This window comes from Phyllobates terribilis, unplaced genomic scaffold (genome assembly GCF_046119375.1).
Source record: "Phyllobates terribilis strain yellow unplaced genomic scaffold, ASM4611937v1 Scaffold_2__4_contigs__length_985480577, whole genome shotgun sequence".
NCBI classification, from domain to species: Eukaryota; Metazoa; Chordata; class Amphibia; order Anura; family Dendrobatidae; genus Phyllobates; species Phyllobates terribilis.
In genome coordinates this window covers 297307913-297330340 of record NW_027362762.1, presented here as the reverse complement: position 1 = coordinate 297330340, position 22428 = coordinate 297307913, and the positions used below count along the sequence as shown (strand labels likewise).

At 45.5% G+C, this 22428-nt stretch overlaps 1 protein-coding gene across 3 annotated transcripts in view; it reads right to left on the bottom strand.

Annotated features, from left to right (window-relative positions):
• The window catches only part of NALCN (sodium leak channel, non-selective), an 850352-nt gene that overhangs the window by 205694 nt on the left and 622230 nt on the right, over nt 1–22428 (bottom strand). For all 3 annotated transcript variants that reach the window (XM_073664203.1, XM_073664204.1, XM_073664206.1), the window contains one exon: nt 13493–13567. In XM_073664203.1, coding sequence (XP_073520304.1) covers nt 13493–13567 — 75 coding nt within the window. The remainder of the gene's footprint in view (nt 1–13492; nt 13568–22428) is intronic.

Here is a 22428-nt window from a genome sequence, read left to right as displayed (position 1 = left end):
CTTTCGTATTCCCCTCTTGGAGCATACTCTGCACTATTTTTGTGTTTTTCCCTTCCTCGCAGTTTCGGGAACCTCACTTGGAAAATGTTGACCTGGTACAATACAGGCATCATCAGTTTCAAAAGTACTAGCACCCTCACCTTCCTGACTGCCAAACATTAGGACCTTAATGACTACCTCCTGAAACTGAAGGAAGCTCCCCGTATTGCCTGCACGTCGAAACAACACAAAAGCATTGTACAGTGCCATCTGTACAATGTGCATGGCCAACTTTTTGTACCATACTTTTGCTTTTCACATAGCACTGTTTGAGGACCTGATCTGAGAGATCTACACCCCCCTTGAACTTGTTATAATCCAGGATACAATCTGCTTTGGGACTTCTGTTGTGGTACCTCAGACAGTGAGAAGGGAGCTGCTGTCACGGCGTATGGTGGTCAAGATAAGGACATCCCTCTTGTCCTTATACTTGACCACCAACATGTTTTTGCTGCACTAATAATAATCATATTTTTTATTTATATAGCGCCAACATTTTCCGCAGCACTTTATAACTAAGCGGGGACATATACAGACAATAAATTCAATACAAGGTAAGACAGTTTAAACAGTTACATTAGGAGTGAGGTCCCTGCTTGCAAGCTTACAATCTACAAGGGAATAGGGGGACTCAATAAGTGAAAAGTGCTTATTATTTCAGGTCTAGCAATTATATTAGATAGGGATTTTCATATAAAGCAGCATGATCTAGTCATCAGCTTGTATGTTTAAGTGCAATTATCAAGTATCAAGTGCAGTTATCGTGTGCATGGAGAGTGTGGAGACAGATGAATAGTAGGGTGCAGATTCTGAATAATATGTAGAAGGAGGGAACAGGGGAAAGTTAGTTTACTGAGTTGAAGTGGTAGGCTTGTTTAAAGAGATGGGTTTTTAAAGTGCGTTTGAAGACATGGGGGCTAGGTATCAGTGGGATCGTCTGGGGTAGTGCATCGGCCTCTGTTGTCACCCTTTCTCAGAAGTTGCTCAATTAGTGGCTCAGAGAGGCCTCCCTGATTTCTTCACACAGTGCCGCATGCAATTGTATCTCTGGCAGAGAGGTTCTTAAAGAGTGGGATGCTGGTGTAAAAGCTATCTACTTAGAGGTGATAACACTTATCCAACAGTGGGTGCACCAATTTCCACATAATTTTCCCACTCCCCCCGAGGACAGGGGGGCATTCAGGTAGGTCAATCCAGGTGTCCCTCCAGGTGTCCCTCCCTTCGGAAACCCTAAATCTGTGGGTGTACCCTGAGGTATAGAGCAGAAAAACTTGGCACTCTTTGAAAATAAGTACCTTTTATTTGCATTCATATAGCATAGGACAGCGCTCTCCTCAAACAACGTAAGTCGCACACACAAGCGCGTTTTTTTCTGGGAGTTTCATACCTAAAGCATTCAGTTCTGATGAAGGTCTGTATTAGGACCAAAAACATTTAACGCTATATGAATGCAAATAAAAGGAACTTATTTTCAAAGAGTGCCAAGTTTTTCTGCTCTATATGATATATGGGTTGGATACCCTCCTTGTGCACCTGATTCAGTTACTGCAAGAGTGCCATATATTATCATTTTGTACCCTGAGGTACTCTAGCACAGCATGTACAGTTTAATTCCGTACCTAGCCCTCTTACTGGGCAGGTATTGTCGAAATTTTAGCCTCCCTTTGAAATGAACCAGAAATTCATCTATATAGATGAGCTCCCCTAATGCGCTAGCTATAAATTTACTTGGCGATAACTATTTTTTTTTAGCAAAAGAATAACAGACATCACTTACATTGTGACATACGCTCCCTAATGCGCTACTCGGCACTAACTTTTTTTTCTGCAAAAGAAAAACGGACGTCACTAACACTGCGGTGTCTGATCCCCTAATGTACTACCTCCCTACCTATAAAGCTACTAACTACTATTTTTTTTCTACAAGAAAATTGGACATCACTAACACTGCGACATTTAAAAACTGCTTTATTGGAAAGGTTTCCCCAGTGCCTCTTCATCAAACTCATGAGTCAATCAGGCATTTTTAATAAATACTGGTTCATACTAAAAAAATGACCTGATTTTATCAAAAATATTGCCTGTTAATCTGAGCACAGTTTTGAGGAGGAATCAAAGCTAAAAAATATGATCGAACCTAGTAAGATAGAGATAAAAAATCACTGATAATTACTAGTGATGAGCGAGCACTAAAATGCTCGGGTGCTCGAAGCACGGGTCGAGCACATTGGAATACTCGGGTGCTCGACCCGAGCAACGAGCCCAATGTAAGTCTATGGGAAACTCGAGCATTTTTCTGGCTGTCCCCCCCCCTGGCGGTCTGCAGAAGGTCAAAAATTGCCCAAATCGATGGAAACAGTGCTCAATTAAAAGTCAGGCAGGCAGAATATATAAGCAGACAGGCAGGCAGGGTATATAGGAGGGTGCATGAAAAACATAGCAGGGCACTTGGAACACACTAGTACCCTCCGATTTTCATGCACCCGTCTCTTTAAAAAAGCCGGTGGGCAATTCAGCAACAGCATACACCCGTACCCGACAATTTAGAACAGAAAGAATTATTTTTTAATTAAATTTTCCCAAACATTTTGACGTGGGCTTCGCCAAATTTTTGTATGCCAGCCAGGTACAGCATCCAGGAACGGGCTGCCCCCAACCCCCAGCTGCCTATTTGTACCTGGCTGGACACAACAATATAGGGAAGCCCTTTTTTTTTATTATTTCATGAAGCTGTCCTGGGATCCATGGAAAGGTAAGGATGAGGTTGGTTTATTATTTTACTTTTTTTTGCAGAAGACATTGGCTTCAGCTGGAATGGGCGATACGATAAGTAGGGTTTAATTTAGAACATTAAAGGAATGTGTCTTTATTTCAATTAAAGGACTTTATTCTGGGTGTTTGTGTTTTTTTTTAACGTTGACTACGGGGTTAGTAATGGGGGTGTCTTATAGACGCCTCTCCATTACTAACCTGGGCTTGATGTCAGCTGGCATTATAAGCTGACATCAACCCCAACCCTATTACCCCACTGCCACCGCTACAGGGCAGTGGGAAGAGCGAGGCTAAGTGCCAGAATTGGCACATCCTATGGATGCGCCATTTCTGGGGCGGCTGACGGCTGGTGTTTCTAGCTTGGGAGGGGGCCAATATTCATGGCACCCTTCCTGGGCTATTAATATCAGCCCCCAGCTGTCTGACTAGCCTTTGCTAGCTATTAAAATAGGGGGGACCCCACTTCATTTTTTTTTGGGTCCCCCATTTTAATAGCTAGTAAAGGCTCAGTATTCAGCTGAGGGCTGATATTAGTAGCCTGGGAAGCTCTGTGGGTATTACCCCCTTCCCAGGCTTCAAACATCTGCCCCAGCCGTCTGCTTAACCTCCGCTAGAGACTAAAATTACGGGGAACCCCACGCCAATTTTTTTTTTAATAAATCCTTTATTTTAACACTAAATGACAAGTACAGTAACCAACACTATCACTGTACTTATTATATATGTGACTGACATGTTTCTATCTATCTAATCTATGTGTGATGCTCTATTCTTTCCGTTCTAAATTGTCGGGTACCGATGCTGAATTGCCGGCCGGCTTTTTTAAAGAGAAAGGTGCATGAAAACACTATTATTTTTTTTAATAAATCCTTTAACACTAAATGACAAGTACAGTAACCAACACTGTCACTGTACTTATTATATATGTGACTGACATGTTTCTATCTATCTAATCTATGTGTGATGCTCTATTCTTTCTGTTCTAAATTGTCGGGTACCGGTGTATGCCGTTGCTGAATTGCCGGCTTTTCATGTTTCACTGTGAGCACTGTTCCCATCGATTTGGGCAATCACTGTAATGCCACAACCACCATGGCTGTGACATTACAGTGAGTGGCAGACAATCCCTGCGTGATTGGTGCTCTAAAGAGTGCCAAACATGCAGGACGGGGACCCGAGCTCCCGCCCGAGCATTGCGCAAGTACTCGGCGAGCTCCGAGCATCTCGAGTACTGAGATGCTGGTGGAAGTACCGAGCAGTGGCGAGCATGCTCGCTCATCACTAATAATTACAGATAATCAACTAACCAGTTATCCGGAATTAATGGGGACATATCGCTGGGGGGGCTCCAAATGCAAATGCTGCAGAATGGTGATCCATAGGTGTAAAAATTAAATTTCCACTACCACGGGGGAAATCTTTCCAATAAAGCAATTTTTAAATTGTAACAGCTCTTACATAATATATTTGCTTCAATGCAGTTTTAAAATACAATATGTTGGATGTGACGCGCCCCCTGGGCCAGTGTTGTTTGGGGGATACCCGGAGCCGGATCAGATGGGGGTTGTAGTCTCCGAGTGGCGGTGACCCGGTCCGTGCCCAGGGTGTCAAGCTCAGTGTGTGGCAGTCCTTATAGATGTTACTAGATGTTCTTTTATGTCGACTACGCCACCCGTTGAATTGCGGTCAATACGGCCGCCGCTGCAGCAGGGTCCGCTGAGGCTGGTGATGTGTGTGCAGCTCAGGTAGTATAACCCCCAACGGGAGGGGTATAGCCTCAGGGGGTCAGGTGTAGAGGATGGTGGTTGTGGAGGTGCAGTGAGGATGGTAATGAGACTCAGAGTCGGGCTGTGCAGTTCAGGGTTTTTACTTACTGCTGTTGTTCTGGTCACTCCGGCCTTGAGTGACCGCTCGAGCCGTGCTGCGTCCACCAGGTCCTGGACTCGGCCAACCCCCAGGTGATTCTGGAGCGTGGTCCTGAGCTCCCTTTCTGACTTGTCCTTCTCTCTGGCCTTCCCCACCAGGGATCCACCTAAGTCCGGCTCCCTCGGGCCTCTTGTTGGTAAACCCTTGTCTCTGGGTTCCCTGACCCTATTCTTGGTTTGCCTTCCGGGTGGATTTAGTGGGTGGTCGTGGCAGATCCTGCCCACGACCTCCGGTCTCTGGCTAAGGATTAGTGCCCTCCACCAGCTTGGGATCCGGTACCCTTGTGCCAACTCTTCACCCTCTGATCTAATCTTGGGTTCTTGGAGTTCCCTCTTCTCCCCCTCTGGGTCCTTCTTTCTCCTCTCTCTCTCTCTTGGCCTTGGAGCTGGCTGTTGACTTTCAGACCAAACCTCTACAAAAGACCCTGTTCTAAGATGGTTCCCACCTTATATACTCCCTCTATGTGTGAGCTCAGGTGACCAGCACCCAATGAGCTCCTAGCACTACCCAGACTGCTCCCCCTATCTGCCCCTACACTACTGGGATGTTCCACCCCCCTCCCACTCCAGCCAGGGACAGACACTGTCGTACCTGCACATTTCTCTAGTGGGAGTACCATTGATCTGTCCCCCGGAAATGGGATGTATGTAGTGCATGCAGCCTACTGAGCTCAGTTCCACACTCCATCCTTACCCGGGAGTGGAATACCACACCTCTGGGTTGAGGTGTAATACCCCTGTAGCAGCCGAATCCTCAGGGTGCTACAGATGTACTACCCAGTAAGTTCATATTAGAATGAACAAACACAGATTGAATATTAACAATGGGATTTTAAACCATAGTTTATTCAGACATTTTTTTCATACACACCAAAAAATACTGAGGTTTTACGATTAATTATTCTAGAGCACACATGTCAAACTCCGGCCCGTGGGCCAAATCTGGCCCGCAGGGTGGTTATATATGGCCCACGACACAAGAGCTGCCACCCCTATGTGCGGCCATTATTCTGTATGGAGGATTATGTGAGGCCCATTATACTGTATGGAGGACTATGTGGGGCCTATTATACTGTATGGAGGACTATGTGGGGCCTATTATTCTGCATCGAGGAGTATGGGGGCCCATTATTCTGTATGTAGGACTATATGAGGACCATTATTCTGTATGGAGCACTATGTGGGGCCCAATATACTGTATACTGGTTGGCCCTCGACTTTGTCCAAGTTTTTCATTTTGGCCCTCTGTCTGTTTAAGTTTGACATCCCTGTTCTAGAGCATATCTCGGACAAATGTATTAATAGGTTCCAAAAACGAATAAATAGGGAATTGTTTTTGATTTTTAAACTATCCATATTATCCCCGGAAGGTCTTAACAAATTTATAGAGAACACACATCATTAGTAATTTTAGGCTATGTTCATACGTTTGCGTTTTTGCTGTGTTTTTTTTTCTTGCTGTTTTTATGCAAATTTATGTAAATTAAAATTACAGTACCAGCAAAAGCTCAAGATTTCAGCAATCTCATGTACATACATTGTTTTTTTTTCCGGATTAAATTGGAAAACTGCTGTGTTACTGCAAACTGCAGCATGTTACTTCTTCCTGCGTTTTTTCACCCATAGAAAGCAATGAGTAAGTGCAAAAAGCAGCAAAAAATGCAGGTATCAGGTTTTGCTGGGCTTTTGGTGAAAAAAAAAACAGGTACAGCAGTATGTGAAACACATTTACTTTTGTGATTTTCCCAAATTTAAACCATAACATCTTGGTATAGTCACCTGAGATGGCAGTTAGGATTAGTACAGTTTAATTAAATTAGTGATGTGTAAACATTGGCTAACCAAGGTGTGAAATTGAACAATGCCTGAGCAACTCAATGACCAAAGTGAAAAAGTAAACAGTGTCCTACAAACTCAATGCTCTGCCAATGTCTCAGGTAAAAAATTCCCAACCAATTCACCTCCCCCCCACTGTTACATTTGTAATGTGTATTTTTTCATGAACATATGTCTTGCATTGGTGACCTGTGTTCAGGCTTCTGTGGTGGAAACAAAGCTGAACTTTGGGATCCTGAAAAAAGCAGCAAAAAAACGCAGTAAAACCTGCTTTTTGTAAGAAGCTTCTTTACTGCCGAGAGAGCAGGTTTTGCCTGCAGAAAAATACACAGCAAAAACGTAACATGTGAACATAGCCTTATGGTTGTTGAAATGAGACTTAAAAATATATTTTTGGTGTAGAAACAAATTTTTACAGTACTACTTCTTAATATATGTCATAGTTGTTTATATATACATGTATTTTTATATGTATGTATAATTTATGCTTTCTTTTGGTCCCTCTTGTCTTGAAAGGGTTAGGGGGGCAATTGAATGAAACCTATCATGTGAGGTTAAAAGTGTGAATAGTCTGTTTATCTCACATACCTGATGAAGGGAACGGATCGTTCCAGAAACGCGTTGTATTATTGAATAAATCTGAACTCTTCACCACCCTGCTTATAATCCCTGTGGCAGCCCCTGACATCATCCCCGTTTCTATTCTTATCTGTAATTGTTGCAAATTGAGTTGCTTTGCTTTTAAAACTTCCTAGTATCAGTCTTTCACAAAACTTTATTGACACAGTCATGTGTGGATTACATGTGTTTTAGTGCGTTTATGCAGCAAAAATGCACTAAAAACACATATACGTTTTTTACTCGTGGGTTTTCCACATCTCATGCAATTCTGTGGGGAAAATCCATGTATAAAACTTAGCGTATATGCAAGAGAAACGGACTTGTGGATTTAAAAAGTACCACAGATCAGTTTACGCTACGTAAAAAAACACACAGTGGGCATGAGATTTCTATAAATCCCAACCACTTTGCTGGAACTATAAGATGAGTAGTTATTTGCGCAGTGAAAATATATAGTATGAAAAACTCACCAAAAACTCATAGTGGGAACTTAACCTAAACAAAGTTATTCTAAGGGCACATTCAGACCTCTGAGCAGATAATGCATTTAACATGATTAGTACTGGATGGTGCCATAAATCTACAGAAGTTACCCCCTGCTTCCTATTGTGTGAATCTTCATAAATGCCAGTGGTACCAATAAACTTTTTGTTTAGTCGTCTTGAGGAAGCTGATACAGTGACTAGTCGTGGTCTCTTTGCTCTTAGCATGCCTACGCTACCTTGACTGATGAGTGTTTCAGAGGTATTTATTAATCATTTTCGGTACATGCAGCTGATATAAACAACATTGTATATTTCTTAAGTGTGAACATGATAGACAGATAAACCACCACTGAGATTACCACTGTGCATAGTCCAGACTTTACAAGTAATTCCTCTCTTTGCCCATCTTCAGTGCAGACATCTGCATCTCCATAAATCATCTTATTCAAGTGAAAGCTTACAAAATGTAATTAAAATATGATTTATGAGTATAAATACTACCTTTTGTTCCAAGCAATTCCTGTCATCCAATGAACATATTAAATATTATGCACTTAAGAAATAATGTTTACTGTAGCAGAAAACTAATTACACTCTGAAAGCATATATTAAAAAAAAGGATCAAGGGGTGCCTTTAACATTTCAGCCTCAAAGACATTGATTTCAGGAAATTCTTGTTGACTTGGACATACTTCATGGGGAAATGCCTCATAGACATTTCTCTGCCTTCAGCTGCCTTTCCTTTCGACCAGTGCTGAAAGTACGGAATAGTTCATTCCTCTCTTTTTTTGAGGAAGTGCGTTAAATTTCTACGATCACTTATGTCCCATGCAAGTAAGAAGTTGTCTGAACTGGACGTGACTTTGGCTACTATTTGGTTTCCAAAACACAGAATAAATGACAGCATGATTCCTTCTTCAGCTAAAATATTATTATAGTTGTCATGCAGATTAAAGGTTTGCTGGTTTCCAGATTACACAGATCCCAGAAAAAGACACCCTGTAATCAGATCCCTTTATCAAGAAGAGAAGACTTACAGAGATCGTCCCACAATCAAATGTTACATTTCTGTTAGCGCAAATGAATCTTATTCACTAACCTGCACAATATCAGGAATTACTCTGCCACTCTTATACAGTGGGATCTAGTAAGACTGAGATAATGGGCAAAAGACAATGCTAGTCAGCTTCTAACACAGTGCGAGAAATGGGCAGATGCAAATCTGCTGTCACTGAAAAGTGAATGCAAACAAACTCATAGATGTCTTCTAAGAACTGCAAAGTGTAGTAAATATAGCGTAAATGCAATTTAAAACTCTAGTAATATTACACATATTTGAGTGTTTAGTGAAGGGTGGGGAACCTAAGGCACGCAGGCTGTACCTTTTCTCCGGCCCCCAAGCAAATTCCTGGGGACCACAGTGCTCGGGCCGGAAGTTGTGTTTTAAAAGCTGCTAGCCCGTTAATTTCTCTCTACTCTGCGAAGACGCGAACGCAGAGTTCACTACCAAATCATGCAGTGCGTGTAATGAAAGATTATGTTGTGATGCTGGCCAGTGCCAGCATCAGGACGTACTTTCTAGACGGATTTAGCGTGCAATGTGCTCTTGTCCTGCAAAAGAAAACAGCAGTGGCAGTGTCTCCTGTGATCTCTATGACGCAGCCCCAAAGTGTCTGCTGTCATGTCTATGCCGGGGTCACAAGTCTCCTGTGATGTCTACACCACAGCCCCAAAGAGTCTTCCTTAATGTCTATGCCCCAGCCCCAAAGTGTCTGCTGTCATGTCTACGCCCCAGCCCCAAAGTGTCTGCTGTCATGTCTATGCCGTGGTCCCATGTCTCCTGTGATGTCTACACCACAGCCCCAACGTGTCTGCTGCGAAGTCTATACCCCAGACCCACGTCTCCTGTGACGTCTATGCCGCAGCCCCATATCTCTAATGTTGTGTAAGCCACGGCCCAATGTCTCCTATGATTTCTATGCCGCAGCCCCAAAGTGTCTCATGTGATGTCTACGCCCCAGCCCCAAACTGTCTCCTGTGATGTCTACGCCCCAAAGTGTCTGCTGTAATGTCTAATCCCCAGCCCCAAACTGTCTGCTGTGATGTCTACGCCCCAAAGTGTCTGCTGTAATGTCTATGCCCCAGCCCCAAAGTGTCTTCTGTAATGTCTATGCCCGAGCCCCAAAGTGTCTGCTGTGATGTCTATGCCCCAGCTCCAAGGTGTCTGCTGTGATGTCTATGCCAAAGCCCCATGTCTCCTGTGATGTCTATGCAGCAGCCCCATGTCTCCTGTGATGTCTATGCTGCAACACTATGTCTCTAGTAATGTCTATGCCGCAGCCCCATGTCTCTAATGGTGTCTATTCCGCAGCCCCATGTCTCCTGTGAGATCTATGCCACAGCCCAATGTCTCCAGTGATGTATATACTGCAGTCTCTGTGTCTTCTGTGTGATGTATATTCAGCAGTCTCGGTGTCTATGTGATGTATAAACAGCAGTCTCAGTGTCTCCTTTGTGATGTATATACAGCGGTCTCAGTGTTTCCTTTGTGATGCATATACAGCGGTCTCAGTGTTTCCTTTGTGATGTATATACTGCTGATATCCCTTTGCTTGAGTTCAATAAATGTAATGTGAGTACTGTGAGGAGACCAGCAGTGTAATATACATTTGTGTTCGGTATGACTAACTGATGCAAGTTCTTTACAAAACTTATCATCACAAAGAATCGACTGTGCTCCAGACCAATGCAAATCTGGAAAAGCAGTTACGAGCAGCAACGTCATCAGTACCAACTAACACCACAGCCGCACCAAAGAGCAGCAGCAATTTGGTGTCCAAAAGTGTCTGCTGTGATGTCTATGACCAAGCCCCAAAGTTTCACAGCAGTCACTGGGGTATAGACATCACAGCAGTCACTTTGGTGCTGGGGCATAGACATCACAGCAGACACTGGGGTTGGGGCATAGACATCACAGGAGATATGGGGCTGTGGTATAAACATCACAAGAGTGGCTGCAGTATAGACCTCACAGGAGACATGGGGCTGCGGTATAGACATCATAGGAGACATGGGGCTGCGGCACAGACATTACAGCAGACACTTTGGGGCAGCGATATAGACATCATAGGAAATGCTACTTGTACAATATATACATCATAGGAAACTTGGGATTGCGGCATAGACATCACAGCAGACACTTTGGGGCTGTGGTATAGACAATACAGGCTGCGGTCTTCTTCTGTGACACGGGAGCATTAACTCCGCCCAACAAAGTACGTCCTGACGCTATCACTGGCCAGCGCCACGAAGTAATCTTTTATTGCATGCGCCGCAGTGTTTATTAGTGAACGCTGCGTGGTGTGTTCATTGAGTAAGAAGAAATTAAAGGGCTGGCAGCCAAAACGCAACTGCCGGCCCGAGCTGTTTGTGGTTCGCAGGCCTGAGGTTCCCCACCCCTGCATTAGGGGTAAGTTAATTAAATGTTTGACCAAATATAGCAGGATCATTTTTGAATTAATAATTTTGCACAGCCCCCGAAGGATGGTATAAATATCCAAATGGCCCTCGCAGCAAAAAGTTTCCCCACCCCTGGCTTAGTGGGTCCTATTTTGTCATGCATATTTTCACCTGTCCACCAGTATTCCACTTTGTTAGGTGGTGCAGGCTAATTTTGCTGTATATATGCAGATGTTGACTGCCTTCATCTTGGTTGTGTGCTTTTCTAAGGCTGTTTTTAATTAGTATAACATAAAGATAGCTCTTACTTTTCCTGAGTTCATTTTCTAGGCATATGCCAGAGAGAGAGAACTGAGGCCCCGATTCATCAAGACCAACACTGTGGCGTCAGAGTCACTTGATTCATTAAGAACTGCATCACTTTTAATGAATCAGGCACATTTTAAAATTGGCATTCGCCTGGCTATAAATCTTACTTTTATGGTGTGGGTTAGCCCACAATTCAACACAAATTACACACGTGTATGTCGTTACAATCCGTCCTTGCCATCTTTCCCAGCTCTGCCTATTTTGGCAGAGTTGGTTGAGATTGGCGTGAAATCACCAAAAGTCACAAAATTGTCTCACAACCTTGCATTGCGCAAAAATTTTACGACTTTTGAAAGTGTTTTACCCCAGATTTATGGAATAAAAATTTGATGAATTGGGGTCTGAGTAACCAGTAATACAGTTACATTGTAACCTGTACAGACCCAGCTGAGTGAGGTCACCTTGTCATGGCAGGTCGAATCACACAATTTGATCAAAATACAATGCAAATCTCAAGTTTATAAATATATACAATAAGTATAGTAAAATAGAAGTTATATAAAAGTAATGCTAATACTACAGGCTTGTACATATCTTAGTGAGCAGTGAGCTGCTGAATCTACAATATGTGTTTGTTACTGGGCAAGAGTGTCCACTAATAGTGGAAATAGCCTCTTCTGAGAGGAAGAGAATGGGAACATTAATGCCAGCTATTGGAAGTAGCAATCCTAAAAGTCAATATCGACCCTTTAATGAGCCTTGGCACATGACTTAGGATAAGAATCTGAACTAGAAACTACATTTGCAGCAACTAGCAACTAGCTAATTGTCTCTAGATCAGTGGTCGTAACCATGGATACCTAAGGTCCTGCAATGCCTGCACATGAGGAAAGAGACATAGCGAATCAGAAAAACTATACTACATTTGTAAGTGGAGATATTTGCTATTATTATTATTATTACACCTACTACATATTTGGATAGGATCTTGGAGATAGGAATACCCCTTTAAGCTTTGTGCAATCTAAAAGAGAAATTTAATTTTCAATTGTCTGACATACCCTTTAAGCTTCAAAATCAACTTGGCCAGAGTTCTCACAGTTGTAAAAACATAGAGATGTAGCATTGAACTGTAATGGTAGCTTGTCGCGACTATGCTATCCGGAGAGTGGACGCTAATGCAAAGTGACTTAAAACGGTTCCATTAAGCAAATGGTTTAGATGGCCTCAATCACTCTGTCATTCTGTCACTCCAGCTCCAGCTCCACTCCAGCTCTATTCTCTGCCCAGCACTGCCTCATCCTATTTGATTGACAGCCTCTATGAAGTGTGACTTCAGGTAAAGGATCGGTCAGTCAAGCAGGAGGAGGTGACGCTGGGGAGGGAATAGAGCTGGAGTGACAGAAGCTTAAGATCTATAGCCTCGTTTGCATATCAGTTCAAACATTGATTTTTCAGTTATTGAGGAATCGACTGGTCATGTAAAGGTATTGCTGGACATTCCTTTGAAAGAGCTACATGTTCATATAACTAGTTGGGGGGGTGAAATCCTGCTGGCAAATTCCCTTTAAGACATCTGTTTTAGAGAGGCGGCTCTATGCAACTATGATTCTGTGATTTACAGTGTTACATGCAGATGAAAAGCATGATTGCAGTTGCAATACATTTAAGCATGTTTTAGTGTAAGTCTTTCATTATATTTTTCATGTAGACTATTTAATGGACCAATGAAAGCAACAACAATAAGATTACATCATCTTGAAATTTCTAGGTGTATTCAAGTTACACTACATTTAATTTATAAAATTTACAGTATATTGCCTCAATTATTCACATGGCTTTATGCAAGAGGCTATTTCTTTGGCGACCACATCATCATGTTCATTAGACAGGTAGTAAGATCAATGAACTGCACAAAGTGCTGTGTACCCCGATGCTGTGCTTGTAGTAAAAACTCAACAGTACAGAATTACATTATGAAATTCTGCACATCTGCTGTCTTTATGGCTGAGTTGTGATAGCAGAAACATCGATTGATTAGATTACCTGCTTGAGCTTTTTCAAATCTTCATCAAGCTCCAGATTGTCCAAGATAACTGCCACAAACAAGCTGAGCAAAATCTGAAAAGATAGAAAACAAACATCATCCTCATTACACGTAGTAGCAGGTAACGTTTTTCACCTTGCATGTAATATTATCCCTTTACATTACTTCTACAATTAAAGGGAATCTGTCAGCAGATTTTTGTTATTTAATATGAGTGTAGAATAATGTAGGGGCAGAAAGTCTGATTGCAGTGATGTGTCACTTACTCTTTGCTTTAGTTTCAATACAATCAGTATCAGTAGTAGTGTTGAGCCACACCCGTAGTGTTCGAGTTCGGTTCGGTTCGTCGAACACCCATGTGTTCGCCGAACTGTTCGTCGAACACCTTCGAACACCGTTAAAACCAATGGCAGGCAAACAAAAACACATAGAAACACATAGAAAACACCTTCAAAGGTGTCCAAAAGCTGACAAACTGCTCAGAAGACACAACTAACACATGGAAAAGTGACAAGTACATATAGTCATGCGAAAAGAAAAGAGGTGGAGGAGTAAAAGGAGGGGGAGACACAGATATAGGCATGTCATGCCCTTCTAAAATCCAAAAAGTGAGAAGCCGACACGGCCAGTCCGCTCCTGCCCGTGCCAACTCCGTGTCGCCGGGTTTGTGCCAGAGCTGTGGTGAACCCTGACGGCCAGCCCCCCTCTCCCAATACTGGTGCCTGTCCGCTGGTGGGTCGAGCGAGCCCCCCTGTGGTGGAGGCAGCTCTAAGCTTTTTAATTTAAATTGTCTCTCTAATTTGAATGAATACACTTTAAATCCATTTACAAGGATCTATTGGAGGGCAAGTCTCATGCCAGCAGCCGCCTAATTCCAGCTCCAGTAGAGTCCACTAAAGCTGCTGCAGTTAAAAAGCTTTTATAAGGATCGAGCTCGGCTGTCCACTGCAAGGCATCCTACTGCCAGTCCCAGCCCCTATGCCTTGGGGTGCCTCCTGATGCTCTTCACTGAGTATCCCGTGGTCCCAAAGCATTTCCTTTGAAAAAATTAAGTGTCCAAACTACAGGTGGTGTAGCTTGCTTAACAGCCGGGATAATCCACTGACTAGCAGACACTGCTACTAGGCACAAAGTATTTCCTGGGCTAGATGCAGTTAAAAATTTGTAATTACATACTCTCGTTGGATGCTGAGAAAGCATTCCATAGAGTCTCCTGGCACGCCATATATGATTCTCTTAAAAAGCTTGGGGTAGGGGTCTAGGGGACCCTTTTATAGCCAAAATCACGGCCCTGTATCGCAATACGTCACCTAGGCTGAAGATAAATGGAACTGTAGCACCCTGAGGGCTCGGTTGCTACAGAGGTATTGCACCTCACCCAGAGGTGTGATATCTCACTCTCAGGTAAGGATGGAGTGTGGATCAGGACCCGACTCCTGCATGCATTACACCACATTGCCATGGGGCAGGGCGACCAATATGCCCCTGAGATGGGCACGACAGTCCCTGTCCCTGGCTGGAGTGGGGGGAGGGAACACTGAGGAAGGGGAACCCTGTAGTGCAGGAGCAGGGAGGAAGCATTTCCTGGGTGCATTGAGAAGGGAGTATAAAAGGTGGGCACCATCTTAGTTCAGTGCAGAGAAGTCTGAGCAGAAGTGACAGGGAGCAGGGGCTCTGCATGAACTCTGCTCCGGAGGCGGGCCTAGTAATAGAGGCCCAGGCCTGGAAGAGGGAGAAGGAAGGAAGAGGAGCGGAGAAGGCTCCAGGAACGAGGAACGAAGGGATCCCAGGGGTGCGGACGGGCGAGTCGCCACCGCACGCCCGAATCCACCTGCGTGGAGGGGTCAGGCCAAAGGGGGAGACCGGTCCCCGAAACTAGTGGAGGCAGGAAACGACCCTCAGCTAGAAACCGGAGGCTGTGACATTTTATGTGGTGCAGCCCCTCGCTACACCCGCTAGGAAGGCACCACATAGGGTCAGGGAAACTGGCGCCAAGTTTACCAAGAGGAGGCCCGAGGCAGCCGGACAGAAGGGTTGGTAAGAAAGGCCAGACAAAGGACACACAAAGGGGGTCCTGTGAAGCGCTCCAAAGTTATCTGGGAGTTGTCTGAGCCCCTCACCTGGTGAGCACAGTACGACGTGGGCAGCCGTTACCTGCAGACGTGGTCTGGATAATAAGAACTGTGAGTAAAGGCCCTGGACTGCATCACTGACTCCGTGTCGTTACTGCTGCTGCCCTGCACCATCACCCCCATCCTCCGCATACACTGCCCCGAGGCTATACTCCTCCCGTGGGGAGTTATGCTACGCTCTGCTGCACCCACAACACCAGCCTCAGCGGTCTGCCCTGCAGCGGCAGTTCACTCTGACGGCAATCCACGGGTGGCGTAGTCGGACATTTAAACATCAAAACCACATAAATAGTTACGCCACTGGTTTGACCGCCCTGAGCCACGGAACCGGGTCGCCGCCACGGAGACTACAACCACCAGCATCCACCAAAAAGGGTCCGGCTCCGGATGTCCCAAGGCCCAGGGGGTGCGTCAGAACATTTTCATCACCTTTCACAATCACCAATGGGACAAGGCAGGGATGTCCTCTGTCCCCTCTCTTATACATCCTATTGACGGAGCACCTGCTCTCATCAATTCGCCATAACCCCAATATTAGGTGGATTGAGGTGGGAGGCACCGAGTACAAGTGCTCTCTATTTGCTGCTGATGTCCTAGTATATATCACTCAATCACATATATCCATCCATGCTGTTATGGCTGAAATAGATCACTTTGTTACATGGTCAAATTTTAAAATCAATGCAGCGAAGTCTGAGGCCCTCGATGTCTCCCTCCCCAAATCCATACAGGATTCCATCCAGTCCAACTTTCCCTTTGCCTGGCCCTCACAGGGTATCAAATACTTAGGAATTCCTATTCATAGAGACCTCTCCCATCTATGTTATCTTAATTTTGGGCCCTTTATTGAACAACTCCATACAGACCAAGGTTGGCAAGTTAGAACTGTAAGATTCACTACGTGAACCACTGGTGTTTTGTGGAAAAGCACATGTACACTGTGTTCCAAATTATTATGCAAAAAGTGTTTAGGAGTGATAAGGGAAGAATTTGTTTGTTTGTCAGTTAAACTCATTGATGGTGATGTGTGTCAGGGCTCTTTATATCACTGTAAGCAATTGCAGACACCTGTGCTAATTAGTTTGGCAGGTGTGTCCAATGAAAGGCAAGACTACTTAAGAAGGCTGTCCCATATTATTAAGCAGCCTACATTTTCTGCCAAAATGGGAAAGAAAAAGGATGTGTCGGCTGCTGAGAAGCAACAAATTGTGGAGTGTTTAGGTCAAGGCATGACTACATTCAACATTGTTCGATGATCAGGATGAAGTGTCTTGGCAATCAAGAAGTATGTAGCTGATTCACAGTACACACGTGTGCGTGCTGATAAGGGCAAATTGAGGACTCTTTCCTACAGGCAATTACGTCAGGTTAAAAGAGCAGCGGCAAAAATCCTTGTCATAGCAGAAGACAAGTTTTTGAGGCTGCTGGTGCCTCCAACGTCCCCCGAACAACAAGATGCAGGGTCCTTCAGAGGTTTGCAGCTGTGCATACGCCATCCTGTCAACCTCCTCTATCCACTTCACACAAGCAGAAACGGCTCCAGTGGGCCAAACATTACATGAAGACTGATTTCAAAACTGTATTGTTCACGGATTAGTGCCGTGCAACGCTCGATGGTCCAGATGGATGGAGTGGAGGATGGCTGGTTGATGGACACCCCACGCAAACACGGCTACAGCGCCAACAAGGAGGAGGTGGAGTAATGTTTTGGGCTGGAATCATGGGGAGAGAGATTGTCGGCCCCTTTAGGATCCCTGAAGGGGTAAAGATGAACTCCATAATGTATGTGGAGTTTCTCAAACAGCACTTCCTGCCATGGTTCAAGAAGAAGAACCGTGTATTCCACAGCAAGATCATTTTTATGCATGATAATGCACCATCTCATGCTGCACATAAAACATCTGCATCTCTGGCTGATATGGGCATAAAAGGGGACAAACTTATGGTGTGACCCCCATGCTACCCTGACCTCTACCCCATTCAGATCCTCTGGAGCATCATCAAAAGGAGTGTCTATGATGGCGGGAGGCAGTTCACATCTAAGCAACAGCTCTGGGAGGGCATTCTGTCCTCATGCAAAACAATTGAAGCAGAAACCATCCAAAACCTGACAAATTCAATGGACGAGAGAGTTCAGAAGCTCCTTTCAAACAAGGGGTCCTATGTGAAAATGTAACATCACCTAGAATAAAGTTTTGAGTTGAAAACTGTTTGATTTCAGTTTCTAAAAACCTGCTAATGCTTATAATTTCAAAAATGACCATTTTTTTGGTCTTTATTAAAATGAAAAGGTTGATCGAAAAGTTTGGGGGATCTAAGAGTGTGGCAACCCAGTAGTCAGGATTACTTCGAATTCTGACAATATGAGGGTCATGTTGCAGGTAGTGCAGCAAGAAGGCACTTATGTGTCTTGCGCATCTCGGAGCCCCAAAATTATTTTCCGGGCTAGATGCAGCTAAAAATTATTATTAATTTTAAATCTGGTGGAGCTTAGTATAGATGGCCTAATAGAATCAGTGCTGCACACTGCTACAAAGCCCAAATTATTTTCCAGCCAAGGTACAGATAAACATGATTAGTAATTTTAAATCTGGTGGAGCTTAGTATAGATGGCCTAATAGAATCAGTACTGCACACTGCTACAAAGCCCAAATTATTTTCCAGCCAAGATACAGATAAACATGATTAGTAATTTTAAATCTGGTGGAGCTTATTATAGATGGCCTAATAGAATCAGTGCTGCACACTGCTACAAAGCCCAAATTATTTTCCAGCCAAGATACAGATAAACATGATTAGTAATTTGAAAGCTTAAAAAGGTTGGTGAGGTGATTTTAACCAATCATCAAGCTTTTACTCTCCCCAGGATGACACAGGGGTAGAAAAGTCGTTTCGGATCCATGATTTGTTCAACTTTATGATTGTGAGTCTGTCTACATTATCAGTGGAGAGCAGCGTGCGCTTATCTGTCAGCACACCACCAGCAGCGCTGAACACACGTTCAGACAGAACGCTGGCTGCGGGGCATGACAAGATCTCCAAGGCGTAAGTGGCTAGCTCCGGCCATTTATCCAGATTGGAAGCCCAAAAAGAGCAAGGGTCCAGTGACACAGTCATGGCTTCAATGTTTACCTGGAGATACTCCTGTACCATCGTCTCTAGGCGTTGACTATGTGTCAGACTTCTTGTCTCCTGTGGCCTTGCAAAGGATGGGCTAAAAAAGTGGTGAAATGATTCCGCAAAATTGATGTTACCAGCAGATACTGTGGTTCTGTTACGGTTTGAGTGCTGAACACTCGACGGTCCCACGGTTGGCAAGTTGGAACTGTGAGATTCACTACGTGCACCACAGGTGTTTTGTGGAAAAGCACATGTAAGATTCTGCAACAGTCTCTGCTGATACTCCTGCATGCGTGCATCCCTTTCTATGGCAGGAATAATTTCTGGAAATTTACTTTTGTACCGGGGATCTAACAGTGTGGCAACCCAGTAGTCAGGATTATTTCTAATTCTCACAATTCGAGGGTCATGTTGCAGGTAGTGCAGCAAGAAGGCACTCATGTGTGTTGCGCATCCAGGAGCACCAAGTCCCTGTTGTGTTGGTGGCGAGGTAACAATCATGCTTCCTTCCTCTGTCCTCTCCCCCCAACCTCGCACAACAGAAATGTGATCAAGGTCTCCCTCATCTGATGAGTCTTCCATCAGTTCGTCCTCCACTTCTTCCTGGGCTCCTGCACCTTCCTCACTAGTTTGGCTGCTACCATGCGCCCTGGTAAAACCATTTCCCCCACCCTCACATGCCTGCCGCCTTGGTGTTGCCGACCGTCTGGACCTTGCAGATGTTAGCCCTTCCGCATACAACTCCTCCTCCTCTACTTCCTCCACCTCCTCTTGTGCCACCACCTGACTCCGAATTCTGTTTAACATGTGCTCCATAATGTAAATCACCGGAATAGTCATGCTGATAATGGCATCGTCAGCACTAAACATCTTCGTCGCCATTTCAAAACTGTGCAGAAGGGTGCATAGGTCCTTGATCGGAGACCACTCCTCCAGCGTGATTTGCCCCACCTCTGGATCTCGTTGGCCCAGGCTATAAGTCAGAACGTATTGCACTAGGGCTTGTCAGTGCTGCCACAGTCGCTGCAACATGAGCAGAGTTGAATTCCACCGGGTAGGCACATCGCATTTTAGCCGGTGAAGTGGCAGGCCCAACGACTTCTGTAGAGATGTAAGTCGCTGAGCTGCGGGATGTGAACGGCGGAAGTGAGCACACAGCGACCGTGCCCTCTGTAGAAGGCCATCTAGTCTGGGATAGTGGGCTAAAAATTGCTGGACAACCAGGTTCAACACGTGAGCCATACAAGGCACGTGTGTGACATTGCCCCGGCGAAGGGCCGCACCCAGGTTTGCAGCATTGTCGCACACGGCCTTCCCTGGTTTCAGGTCCAGTGGAGATAACCATTCATGAAATTGGTTCTCCAGAGCTGACCACAACTCGTCAGCTGTGTGACTCACATTTCCCAGACATTTCAAAGTAAAAACCGCCTGATGACGTTGAGCCCTACTGCCAGCATAGTAAGGAGGTGTGCAGGATCCCTTCTGCGCAGTTAGAAAGCTTGTGGCATGACCAGACAGGCTTTGGGTGCAGGTGGAGGACCGAGAGGAGGTTGAGGAGGCAGAAGCAGTGGAGGAACTTTGAGATAAAGAGGATTGACGCACAACTCGTGGGGACGGCAAGACTAGGACAGCAGCCCCTTGTCCTGCTGTCACCATAGTTACCCAGTGCCCAGTCAGCGACATGTAACGCCCCTGTCCATGCCTACTCGTCCAAGTGTCTGTGGTGAAATGCACCCTGTCACACACAGAGTTTCTCAAAGAAGCGGTGATGTTGTGTGCGACATGCTGGTGGAGCGCAGGCACACCTTTCTTTGAGAAGTAGTGCCGACTGGGCATCTGATACTGGGGCACTGCGACGGACATAAGGTCTCGAAAATCCTCTGTGTCCACCAGGCGGAAAGGCAGCATTTCTGTAGCCAAGAGCTTGCAGATGATGAAATTCAACCTCTTAGCTTTCTCATGGCTAGGAGGAAATGGTCTTTTACTTGTCCACATCTGAGGGACCGAGGGCTGGCTATTGTGCTTAGACAGGGTTGATAAGGGTGTCCCCGGCAAACTGCCGGTCTGTGAGGAAGATGCAGGCGGACATGTTAGGTTGCCTTGATCCAAAGGTGGTGCTATCGATGTCGGACAGCGCTCAACACCAGCTGGTGTTACTACCTCCAAAGAAAATGATGACCTGCCAATCACGCTGGCTGTTGCGGGTAAAGAGGTGGCAGGTCTGCGCCCCAAAACAGGTGTGACTGCTGTCCGTCCCCCCAGTCACAGAGGATGAAGAGGCCGCGGATGCACAACATATGGCAGACGGTGGTTGGCCCGGCCGGCTAGGCCGCATTGTAGCACAGTGAGTTTCCCACTGCAACTTATGCTTCATGTCCATGTGCCGGTTCATGCATGAAGTACTCAAACTATGTATTTTTTGGCCTCTACTTAGCTTTTGCTGACAAATGTTAAAGATTACATGAGTTGGGTCATCTTTATCGATCTGAAAAAATGCCCAGGCTATGCAAGTGTAGCACCCTGAGGATTCGGCTGCTACAGGGGTATTGCACCTCAACCCAGAGGTGTGATATTCCACTCCCGGGTAAGGAAGGAGTGTGGAACTGAGCTCAGATAGACTGCATGCACTACATACATCCCATTCCAGAGGAGCAGGCCGACGGTACTCCCACTTAGAAATGTGCAGGTACAACCGAGCCTGTTCCTGGCTGGAGTGGGAGGGGGGTGGTACATCCCATGTAGTGTAGGGGCAGATAGGGGGAGCAGTCTGGGTAGTGATAGGAGCTCATTGGGTGCTGGTCACCTGAGCTCACACATAGAGGGATATATAAGGAGGGCACCAACTTAGATCAGGGTCAGACGCTGAGAACAAGTCAGTTGGAGAGAGAGAAGGAAACAGCAGCCCTGGAGAGAGAGAGAGGAGAAAGAAAGAGAAAGACCCAGAGGGGGAAGACTGAAGGGACCCAAGAACCCAAATTAGAGCACCGGGTGAGGAGTCAGCAAGAGGGTACCGGAACCCAAGCTGGTGGGGGTAAAGACATTCCCCAGCCAGAGACCGGAGACCGTGGGCAGTGTCTGTCACGGTCACCCACCACATTCACCCCGAAGGCACACCACGTGAAGGGTCAGGGAACCCAGGGCCAAGGGTGTCCCAAAAGAAGGCCCGAGGGAGCTGGACCTAGGTGAATCACTGGTGGGGACGGCTGAAGAAAGGACAGAGGGAGAGCTCAGGGCCACGCTCTGGACTTGTTTGGGGGTTGACCGGATCCAGGACCTGGTGGACGCAGCACGGCTCGGGTGGTCACTAGCAGCTGGAGTGACCAGTACAACATCAGCAGTAAGTAAACACCCTTAACTGCACAACCCGAGTCTGTCTTCATTGCCGGCTGCACCGCACCACCACAACCCCCATCCTCTGCGCCTGTCCCCTCTGAGGCTATACCCCTCCCGTTGGGGGTTATCCCACCAAGCTGCACATCCACCATCAGCCTCAGCGGACCCTGCTGCAGCGGCGGCCACAGTGACCGCATCACAACGGGTGGCGTAGTCGACACAAAAGAACTTTAATAACATCTGTAGGACTGCCACATAACACTTAGCTTGACGCCCTGGGCACGGGACCGGGTCACAGCCGCTCGGAGACTACAACCCCCCATCTGATCCGGTGCCGGGTATTCCCCTCA